The sequence below is a fragment of the Uranotaenia lowii genome, chromosome 3 (genome assembly GCF_029784155.1).
Source record: "Uranotaenia lowii strain MFRU-FL chromosome 3, ASM2978415v1, whole genome shotgun sequence".
NCBI lineage: Eukaryota > Metazoa > Arthropoda > Insecta > Diptera > Culicidae > Uranotaenia > Uranotaenia lowii.
The window spans coordinates 21,516,822-21,529,164 of record NC_073693.1 but is presented as its reverse complement, the minus strand read 5'-3'; the positions used below and the strand labels follow the sequence as shown (position 1 = coordinate 21,529,164).

Genomic DNA, 12,343 nt, shown 5'->3' with positions numbered 1-12,343 from the left:
ATGAATTCACTGGACCCATCACTTAAAATTCAAATGAAATTACGTATGGCGAGAATTTACTACAGATGTCACTTACTTTTTAATTGAAAATTATTTTACGTGTATATTTTGTTGGTATTTTTGGTTTTTAAAAATTTGTTGTTAATCTTTTGCATTTCCAGCATCTCACCGCTCCAAAATCTTCTATTTTAATTTACCTATACTGGAAGAAACTAAAGTTTGCTTTTACGATTTTCAAACAGTGTTTATCATTCCCTTCCTGTGTAGGGAAAATTTTCCATCATATTCCCGGAACTGAACCGAACTTTCTGCTTGGCGCAAAATTTGTTCGCAAACACATATTCAATTGGCAGTTCTATTTTTAGCAAAACGCTGCTCCTTCTCTTGATGGGTCGTCGAATTCATGTGAACTGGACGTTTCAGAAACCAAAACCAAAAAAGGAAAAACAGTTTGCTTTCACCGGCTTACCAACAGACCAATCAACCCACACGATCGTCATCCATCCATCCGTATGAACTTTCCTTCGTTGAAGACCGCCCTAGCAGCCTGCAGAATGATTTTACAATTTCTTCTCTCTGTTTCTCTTCCCTTTCTCGACTCGCCTCGACTCGCCACGTCGAAATTTTGCATCCCTCGGAAATAGCCGGAGCTTTATCTCTGCACCCCGGTGAAGGTGGACTCGACCAAGAGTTACTACGTAGGTAAGTTTTCCGGGAAGATTCCGGGACCTCCAGCCTTTGTTGTTGTTTTTTGGAAGTTGTTATTGTTGTTGCCGTTGAGCAATCTGATTAAACATAACATTATTGTTTCACTTTTCCATTTCCAACAACAGTGGGCTTCGAGCCGAATGCCACAATGGCCACCGCACATCATATGCTCCTGTACGGTTGCGGCGAGCCAGGATCGGAATCTGCGGTGTGGTAAGTACACCTGGCCTGACTGGCACATCAATAATGCTAGAGCCGGCTGGTTGTTTATTTCTGAGTAATGCTATAATTACAATCTTCAATTTTCCAATGAAAACGACTCTCTCGAAACCTCAGATTCAGGTTACAAATCCCTCAAATTAAATTCATTAGGTTCATACATATGTACCTTTATAAGTAGTACCAGACAGAAGGTAGAGTTTCCTTTTTTAAAATCAAAATTAAACTACCATGTGTAATTGTTTTGGATTTATTTTGTCCATTTTTAATATCCATTAAAAAAAATATAGTTAAAGACTTTTATTTGATGTGCATTAAACGGAATTAAAAATGGAAGTATGAATTCAGGCGATTTCTTCAAAGTGAAATTAAAGTACCTAAATTTAAAAAATGACAAAATTTACAAAATTCTCAAAAATAAAAAAAAATATACAAAAACCCTGAAATGACAAAAATGAAAATATGGCAAAAACGGCAAAAATGATAAAAAAACAGACAAATTTGTAAATTTTGAGACAACTTTGATGGACAAAACTGAAAAACGCAAAATTACAAAAGTAATCAATATGAAAAAAATATAAAATTTGACAAAAAATACAAACATACAAAATTACACAAATGAAAAAAAGACAAAAAATAACAGGAATCACAAAAAAAGGAAAACCTGAACAAAATAAAAAGCATGCCAAAATTTTACAAGATCATTGAAAATGAAAAAATAATAAAAAAAACATAAATGGATAAAAATACGAAAATTTAAAAGATTAACAAAAATGACACGAAAAGAAAAATTTGAAAATTTACACACTTTAAAAGATAGACATGAACAAAAAACTGACAAAAATGAAAAAAAAACAAACAAAATTTTCAAGATTAAAATTAATGAAAAAATGAGAATTATCAAAGAAATGGCAAAAATGAAAAAATTTACAAAAATGACAAAAATGACAAAAATGACAAAAATGACAAAAATGACAAAAATGACAAAAATGACAAAAATGACAAAAATGACAAAAATGACAAAAATGACAAAAATGACAAAAATGACAAAAATGACAAAAATGACAAAAATGACAAAAATGACAAAAATGACAAAAATGACAAAAATGACAAAAATGACAAAAATGACAGAAATGACAAAAATGACAAAAATGACAAAAATGGCAAAAATGACAAAAATGACAAAAATGGCAAAAATGACAAAAATGGCAAAAATGGCAAAAATGACAAAAATGACAAAAATGACAAAAATGACAAAAATGATAAAAATGACAAAAATTACAAAAATGACACAAATGACAAAAATGACACAAATGACACAAATGACACAAATGACAAAAATGAATTTGAAATCTGAATCTGAATCTTAAATCTGAATCTGAAATCTGAATCTGAAATCTGAATCTGAAACCTGAAACCTGAATCTGAAATCTGAATCTGAATCTGAAATCTGAATCTGAAATCTGAATCTGATATCTGAAATCTGAATCTGAAATCTGAATCTGAAATCTGAATCTGAAATCTGAATCTGAAATCTGAATCTGAAATCTGAATCTGAAATCTGAATCTGAAATCTGAATCTGAAATCTGAATCTGAAATCTGAATCTGAAATCTGAATCTGAAATCTGAATCTGAAATCTGAATCTGAAATCTGAATCTGAAATCTGAATCTGAAATCTGAATCTGAAATCTGAATCTGAAATCTGAATCTGAAATCTGAATCTGAAATCTGAATCTGAAATCTGAATCTGAAATCTGAATCTAAAATCTGAATCTGAAATCTGAATCTGAAATCTGAATCTGAAATCTGAATCTGAAATCTGAATCTGAAATCTGAATCTGAAATCTGAATCTGAAATCTGAATCTGAAATCTGAATCTGAAATCTGAATCTGAAATCTGAATCTGAAATCTGAATCTGAAATCTGAATCTGAAATCTGAATCTGAAATCTGAATCTGAAATCTGAATCTGAAATCTGAAATCTGAATCTGAAATCTGAAATCTGAATCTGAATCTGAAATCTGAATCTGAAATCTGAATCTGAAATCTGAATCTGAAATCTGAATCTGAAATCTGAATCTGAAATCTGAATCTGAAATTTGAATCTGAAATCTGAATCTGAAATCTGAATCTGAAATCTGAATCTGAAATCTGAATCTGAAATCTGAATCTGAAATCTGAATCTGAAACCTGAATCTGAAATCTGAATCTGAAATCTGAATCTGAAATCTGAATCTGAAATCTGAATCTGAAATCTGAATCTGAAATCTGAATCTGAAATCTGAATCTGAAATCTGAATCTGAAATCTGAATCTGAAATCTGAATCTGAAATCTGAAATCTGAATCAGAAATCTGAATCAGAAATCTGAAATCTGAATCTGAATTTGAAATCAAAATCGGAAATCTGAATCTGAAATCTGAATCCGAAATCTGAATTTGAAATCTGAATTTGAAATCAGAATCTGAAATCTGAATGTTAAATTTTTCGGTTCTAGAACTTTGCTACCTGACTTTTGTGAATCAGGTCTTGAAACTAGTATTTTAAATAATAGATCTTAAAAAAACTCACAATGATGGTCACCCTGCCGAACAATGATTTTAAAATTTACCGTTCCATTATTATATTTCCATTGCTCTCGAAAGCAACGGGAAGCTTTTACGAATGGCTCGGATTACCGAACGTGTAGCTATTATTAGACGACAAGCGTCCATCCCACTTCTAATTTGATCTGATTGCTTCTCGTTCTCATTCCAAAAACCCACCCACCCACTCAACCACGCACTCACTAAATGCAGGAACTGTGGCGAGATGGCCAAAAGCGACGACTCCAAGGAGGAAGTGGGAAGTCCCTGTGCCAGCGGATCCTCCTCACAGATCGTCTATGCCTGGGCCCGGGATGCACCGAAGCTGGAACTGCCGGAGGGTGTCGGGTTCAAGGTGGGCAAGGACTCCCCCATCAAGTACCTGGTGCTGCAGGTGCACTACGCAAATATTGACAAATTCAAAGGTAAGTCTATTTGCGACTAGAAATTTAATCCATCAATCTAAAAACAGAAACACGTGTGGAATTCACAGAACACCGATAAAGTTAAAAAAAAGCTCAGCTTCCAAAAGAATCCCTCTTTTGGTCGGTCCCATATGTTAGCGAAAATCTTTTTCCATCTCGACGTAATAGCTCGTGATGATGTAAAAAAGTAAAATTTCCCGGAAATCGGGATTAGGTTGTTACTTTTCGTCATTCGTGCATGTAAAATTCAGGGCCAACCAAGAACAGCAGATGTGTTCCGATATGATGTTGCACATGGTTCGGATTTAAAGTGCTCTGACCTGACCTTTCCCATCCCATCGTTTCTGATGACTTGCTTGTGACGAGATGAGATGCGATGAGATGAGGGTTTAGAGAGGAAGGCGATGACGTGTCACTATTTCGGGATAGCATTATGCCGTCAGCCCGCCAGTCAGTCAGTTGATGTCACATGAAAATTTGTTTCATTTCAAATTTTAACTCATTTAAGGATTTATGAATTCATAGCCGGGGTCAGCTTGTCGTTTAAAGCATCAAATGGACCAGAGTTTTCCATAAATTGTAGAACATATGGTTTTCAAGAGTGCAACCAATTGAAAGTAAGCAATAAATTTAAAAAAATGAACTTTCTACTCTCTGGAGCCACGAGAGATTCATTTGATGGTGAGATGCCCTTCTGTTAACATTATCATCGTGATTCGAAATTTTAAATATTTTTACGGTATTTTGAGGCTAAAGCTTATAGTTAATGCAGACAGGTATAAATTTTGGTACATAATTTAGGCAGCGTTCAAAAATTGAATTGGATTTCGATTCTAGCAAAATTTGGTTCGATTTACTAAAATTTTTTAAATTATGTTTGTCTCGAGGAACATACGCACAAGACAAGTTATGCTTCTTCGTTTGTTTCTGTCATCATTTATTAGATTTAAATACATGAAAATTTAAAAAAATGTCCAAAATATGAAAAAAATGGCAGGATTCAAATGATAATTTTAAAGTAAAATAATACAAACTAAAACTAAACACCTTGAAGAGTTCCACCAGACCATTTTTGAAACTCAGTTCAGTGGTCAGCAAGTTATAAATAGCAGTTTGAATTTTGAAGAACCATTTTTTCGACCTTGATTTAGCGAGAAGGTTTTTCGCATCCATTTGTAAATATGTGGTTGAAATTCTTAAATTTGCAAGATTTCTCGTTACACTCAGCTCTCAGAAAAAAAAATTACAACACTTTGAAAAAATATTGATGCGCAAAAAATCGATGAGTGCAGGAAAACGGAAAATATGTCACTGCTGGAACGATTGAAAATAATGAACATGAAAAACTCAAAACTATAATAACTTTTTTTTTGAGATTGATTTGCGACTGGATGATTTTTATTTTGAATTTTCAATGGTTTACGACTTAGTCAGTCATATTTTGTAAATCAAATTGAATGATTTTTACTACTGTCCAGGCGTTTCGGCTATTTTTTAATAATTGTCAGGTTCGTTTTTCGTCTAGTGACTATTTTTGTTAGTAATTTCAGCCAACAATTACCAACAAAACTAGTCACTACACGAAAAACGAACCTGACAATTATTTTCCACTGAAGAAGGCTACAAAAAATAGCCGAAACGTCTGGACAGTAGTAAAAATCATTCGTTTTGATTTACAAAGTATGACTGACTAAGCCGTAAACCATTAGAAATTCAAAATAAAAAACTATTAAATAACGAATAACAAATGAAATCACAATGGAAAAAAACTCGATACGAATGCCATAAGTATGGTAAAGTGTCGTTAACAAAATTAAAAAAAAAAACAATGGAAAAAGCTCATCATTCCAATATAGCAGTAACAAAAATTACAGTTTAAAATTCACAAAATAGTCGTGAACTCTTACCAATCCAAAAAATACGATTAAAAGGTTCCTTTTCAAATCAATATAAAAAACATTTAGAACGGCTAACGAAAAGGAAGAGAAAAAAATGAAATTCGAGCAAAATCGCAAAAAAAGTTCTAGGTTAAAAATCAGTCAAATGATTCAGTAATGCAAAATCTTAGGAAAAGTAAAGAAGTTTTGTCAAAGTTGCGGAAAAGGCTTAAAACTCAAACTATTGAAAGACAAACGCACACAAAAACTTTGAAAAACTGTGAAATTTGGTAAATATTCAAAAAAAAGAAAAGAAAATTATTAACTAGAGAAGCTTAAAATTAAAATAGAAAGATTTCTCTTGAATAGTGGAAAACTGTCAAAAAATTGGTCGTTTAAAAATGCTTGGAACTGCATCAAACTTGCATCTTACAGAGAAAAAAAAAACAGTGTGCATCACTGATAGATGGAATGAATGTTTCAAAAAGTTCAAAATTAAGTAAAATAACGGAACAATACAAAGGAATATGAAAATGACAAAATTGGGGAAAAACAACACTGATAAAACTTATTTAAGAATTAACCAAAAACTTAAGAAGACAAATAAACAAGCAAAAAAAAACAGCTAAAAAATAATGAAAAGAAAAACAACATTACCAAACAAAATAAAAATAGCAAAAATGACATTACTGACCAACATAATAACATAAATGCCATTACAAAAACATTAAAAAAAACTCCAGACACGAATGCCACAAGGATGGTAAAGTGCCGTAAATAAAAAAAATTAAAAAAAACTCATAAGAACAAAAATGTAGTTTTTTTTTTGAAAATTTCAAGAATGACAAAAACAACAAAATGATTAAAGTTTCGAAAAAATTATCTTCACCAACAAAAATGCTTAAAAGAAAAATAAATACAAAAACAACTTAGATATCTAAGAATGACAAATAATGGCAAATTCTTTTTATAGTTTTTGTAATTATTGTTGAAATTTTTGCATTTTTTTTTAAATTTTGGTCGTTTTTGTTATGACTATGATTTTTGTTATTTTTGTCAGTGTTAACATTCTCGACATTTTTGATTCTACTATTTTTGTCAATTTTTTTTTGTTGTCATTTCATAATTTTTAAGTTATTGAACAATTTTTGGCATCTTTTTTTTTCAAATTTGAACTTGTTTGTCTTGTTTGTAATTTTCTTCAAATTTTATTTTTTTGTTCAGTTTTGTCATTTTTTCATTTTCTAATATATTTTTTTCGTGTCATTCTGTCAAATGCGCCATTTTTATCTGATTGTCATATCTTGTTTTCTGTTTTTGTTATTTTTATGATTTTGTTATTTTTGACTTTATTATTATTTATTTTCATTTATTTAATTTGGTCATTTTTGTGTTTATTGTGTTTATTGTGAATTTTGTTTTTTTTTTTCAATCTAGCGATTTGCAGGTTGCTTCCTTTCATTACATCAGTCATTTGTAGTATTTTTTTGAAAATTCTTTCTAGCATGTCAGTAATTCTAATTCTAATTCTAATTTGTTTATTTAGAGAGGATTTTAACCGACATGGTCATTCTTCCTCTTGATAAAAGGTTTACAATATTTACAAGAACTTAAATTTTGTGAAGTAAATTAGCACTTTTAAGAAACTGTATGAGATTATCTTCGTTAACATGTCAGTAATGTTTGCTGTTTTTCATTTTTGTCATTGTTGTCAATTAAGACACTTTTTTGCCTTATTGTGGCGATTTTCATCTGGTTATTTCAATACATTTTTTCGAACCATTTCTTTGTTATTTTCTCCTTTTTTGTTATTCTAATTGATTTTTTCTAATTTTTTTGTATTTTTTTTGTTTTTTGTCATTTAATCTTATCATGTCATTTCTGTTGTTTGAGTATCACAAGAAAATCGGTTTTAATGTCATTTTAGTCATGGTTGTCTACTTATTATTTTATTAGTACCTATGATTTGTTTGTTATTTTAGTCACTTCAGTTATACTTATTATTTTCATCTTTCTTTTTTTCATTTCCAGGGTTGCTAGCGAACCGGGAAAACCGGGAATACCGGGAAAAACTTTGGAATTTCATCGTGCCATCGGGAAAAAAACCGGGAATTTCGAAACCTCACCGGGAAAATTGTCACGATTGAAATTTTTTCACGGAATTTCAAAAATACTTTTAAAGTTATTTCTAAATTTAAAAGTAGTTTTTGACAATCACGATATAGATTTAGCTCATAAACGCTTATTTTCGTTTATTAGTAAATAATTAAGTTTGAATCGCATTTTTATCTAATTGCGCAGCAATATCATAATAACTCAAATGCCACAAATTTAATTAAGAAACTGTTATCGACTAAACAAATCACAAAACTAACTATACACACAAAAAAAAGCATAGTAAAATTACTAGATCCGTGGTTTAAATGAACAACACGCAACCATATTTTTGAGTCAATAATGTTTTGTTCTTGATATTACCATGCACATAGTAATTTTACTTTGTGTTAGTTTTGGCTGCGCGTAGTAAATTCGACTGCGTTTTAGTAAAACTGTCAATGAAACGATGCATTGTTTTACTTTGTGCCTAGTAAAATTGATATGTTTCTTGATGAAACTAGTATGTGTTATGATAAAGATTAGTATGCGTGAGGAGCTTACTAAAGTAAAGTAAATTTACTATGTATGTTTGTTTGTTTATTTGCATGCATGCGTTAAAACATTATTTAAACATTAAAATTCACACTTCCGACACACGTTGGGCAATGTCAGTGTGTTCTCTCGATGATCTGGAAAGAATTTCAAAGTTATGAAACTTGAAAGCAGCTCAAAATTTGTTTGTTTACTCACGGGTTTGATGATTGATGATCCTTCATTAGTACAAACAACAAGAATGTTTACCATGGTAAAATTATCATACGCACTTATGTTTTTGAGTCAATAATGTTTTGTTCTCAAAAGTACCATGTGCGTAGTATTTTGTTGATATGAATTGGTGCCACAATGTCTAAATTACTATGCGGGCGCTAGTTGTAATAGAAATTATGATGAAATCATCATGACCATAGTATTTTCGACAACAAACATTGACAGTTATCGAAAATTACCAGGTACATAATAATTTCAATATGTTTCATGTGCACTTTTACAAAATTGATATTATAATTTGCGTGGTTGAAAATACTATAACGCAGAAATGGTAAAATTATCATGACGACGTCTTTGGAATAGCAACGCAATTTTTTTCCGTGTAGTCGAACCTGGATAAGTGAAAGTTCAAAAGACTGTTTTTTCCTGGTATTTTAACATTCAAAGGACTGATTTTTTTTTCTCGCTTAAAGAGGTTTCTACCTTAACCAGGTTCTCTATAATAGAGGGTCAGCAACATACAAATGCATTAAAGTGGTCTAGAAATGCATCTAAACAATGTGTGTTTGATAAAGATTCACTGATTTATAAGAAACCAGTTGAAGCACCAGTTCAGAGTTTTCTCTAGTGAGTTTTAATATGGAACTATGGATATTTTTTCTCTGATAATCATTTTGGTACCAAACTTCAATTCAAAAGTGGTATTTTTTTTTCTAATTTCCTTAGTCTAGTCAGGGAAACGACTCTAGCTTATAAAGGTTATAAAATCTCACTTAAAACGGTTTTGTGCTTTAAAAGCTTGGGACTTGGTACTTTTTCTCAGTTATAGAGGTTTCCCGCTTATCCAGGTTCTATTGTACCAGTTTTAGTTTTAGTTCAGAATAGTTCAGTTTCGATGTTGTTGTATATTTCATTTGAATTGGCCTGAGGAACGAAGCGTTATGTCGCAAGTGTTAAGTTTTCAATTCTTCCTACGTAAAATTTTTATTTAAAGTTTCCTACGTTGAAATATATGTCTTATGTAAAAATTGTATCGAAAACAAGCTCCTTTCGAAATCCAAGATCTCTAAACTGAAAGAAAATAACTGACATTCTTACAAACAGTAAGAAGTTTGAGGCCCTTTACATTGATTTTTTTTTATTCAATGATTTTATATTAAAAAACGAGTATAATAAATAAGAAAAACATCATTTATAAACGGGTAAAAACCTGGGAAAAACCGGGAAAAACTTTGGAATTGGCTAGCAACGTGGAAAAGGAATTTTTGATGAAACATCAATAAGTCACACAAACGCAACCATTTTGCAAATCATAGCTTGTGGGGAATTGTGAGCCACACATCTTAAATCACCTATATTTTTATGTTTTTATACACATTCAGAACTTAAAATACGTTTTACCAATCTGTAAAGTTTTCTTATGCTAAATGAAGAGTTATGAAAAATATTTTGTCCATCCTATATAAGGAATTTTGCCAAAACGTTCGCGAGCCAGGTTTTGGAATCTATGCGATCATACACAGCTCTCTTTTTTATTTTATCATCTGAAATTGCTTTAAAGTAACGAAATGAATTAGGAAATCACAGTTTTGGGTCCACTCATAAACTTTGCATGTTATTTGGTCAATTTGGATTTGGTGGCCCACGATTCCCCACCATTTTTCAAAATCAAAAAAATATTGCTTTTTTCAAACAGTTGAAATTTGGAGAAAATAACTTATTAAAAATTTAAAAAAATACTTTATGATACCTTGAAAATGTAGAAAACCATACCATTTTTTATTTTCATTTTATCTTTCATAATAAAGAAGTTATGGAACAACGAAAAAAAGTGGCCCATGATTCCCCACTCTCCCATACTGAATCAAAGCAATCCAAAGATTCCCTTTCATTTCCCTTTTTTAAATAAGAATTAAAGGGAATCTTTCGATTGCTTTGATTCAGCCACATTTTCTCTTTTTAACTCCAGCAATGGTACCTAATCCAGTTCCTTACTTCCCATTTTCCATCACATTCGCAAAATTCAGACAAAATCAGACATATTTGAAAAAAAAATCTGGAAAAATTCAATGACTAATCAGGTTGTCAGGCTGAGCCTCGAAAAACTAGGCAAATCCTGAAAAATCAGGCACATTGGCATCCCTGGCAATGATGCTATGGGTTGGTTCAATTCGGAAAGCATCAGTGAGTGAGCTTCGGATAAACTCGGCCGAGTTCTGCAATCGAAGCAAACATCAACGAACGTACTGCGAATTCAAAATTCAAACTCGTGTTAGTGAAAATAAAAATCAGGCTTCTTAAAAGTTATCAAAGTAACGGAATTTCGCTCCAAGTGATGAATTTTTTTGGTCGTCGCTTAACATTTACTTTTCAGCAATGGCTTATCAGGTTGTCAGGCTGATCCTCGAAAAATCAGACAAATCCAGAAAAATCAGGCACATTGGCATGCTAGTGTTCCTTCGGCAGCCGAACACATTATCAATTGGACTACGCAGTGGGGCGTGGCTAAAAGTGATAGGACCAAGGGAACGGGAAATGAGCGAGAGGGTGATGCGAGGTACTGTTCGATCCAGAGATGCCAATGTGCCTGATTTTTTAGGATTTGCCTGATTTTTCGAGGCTCAGCCTGACCTGGGGGAGGAAGACTGAATAAAAAAGAAAAAAATCTTTCAAACGTCAAATTTCTCTCATCAATCTACCGACCAGTGCGAAGGTTCAAAATTTTACTTTCTTATTTAGTTATTTTTAATAAAACGTGTTTGATGCTGAAAAGCACTTGTTTTGCATAAAACAATGATTTAGTTAGGTTTTGTTTTGCTCTGGCAAATTCTTGCATGATCAGGCGTATTGAGTCACTCAAATTTCGTCAAAGTTTTGAAGCTGATAAATCAAAATGGTTTGATTAATGGTTGTTCTAAAAATATAGCTTAATCTAAATTTAGCACCTAAACAACTGAGTTACATGACTCGCTACATGAAACTGAACATTTAAAGTTAAAAATTGAACGATTACAAATCTTTTCAACAAATGCTGGCTTTTTACCGACAGTAAAAAAACGATACAGAAAACGATACAGCAAATTTCAGTCTTCCTCCCCCAGAGCCTGACAACCTGATAAGCCATTGTATTTGCCTGATTTTGGAAAATATGTCTGATTTCTGCGAATGTGATGAAAAATGGGTAGAAAGGAACTGGATTAGATACCATTGCTGAAGTGAAAAAGTAAAAATGGGAAGCGATGACCAAAAAAAGGTCATCACTTTCAGCGAAAATTCAGTTATTTTAACGTAGCTTGATTTAGCCAAATTTTTATTTCACTAGTTCCCTGATTTTCGAAAAAAAAAGTTGGCAACCCTGGTCCGATCGGTTGGTCAGGCAAAAAACGTTCGTGTGCATTTTGTGTTCGGTAAATAAGCTTCGTTCTGTTGTTTCGTTGTGTGATTTTGCGATGCTTCGAAATCATCATTCATTAATGCAGAACTGTTCTCTTCGTTTTGTGCGCATTGACGTAATGATTGGACCGAAGATGAAATCTATTTGCACCGAAAGGGGGCCATAGACTACACCACATTTGTACAAATGCGATGAAATTCGATGACATTCTGTCGCTGTGAATACGATTTGCATCGTGTATGGGACTGCTTGAATGAGCGTGCAAACGG

At 32.1% G+C, this 12,343-nt stretch overlaps 1 protein-coding gene across 1 annotated transcript in view; it reads left to right on the top strand.

Moving 5' to 3' along the window:
* The window catches only part of LOC129757790 (peptidylglycine alpha-hydroxylating monooxygenase), a 65,522-nt gene that overhangs the window by 35,338 nt on the left and 17,841 nt on the right, over positions 1-12,343 (top strand). Inside the window, exons 2-4 of the mRNA XM_055755098.1 lie at positions 645-702; positions 834-921; positions 3,727-3,938. Of these exons, the coding sequence (XP_055611073.1) occupies positions 645-702; positions 834-921; positions 3,727-3,938 (358 nt within the window). The remainder of the gene's footprint in view (positions 1-644; positions 703-833; positions 922-3,726; positions 3,939-12,343) is intronic.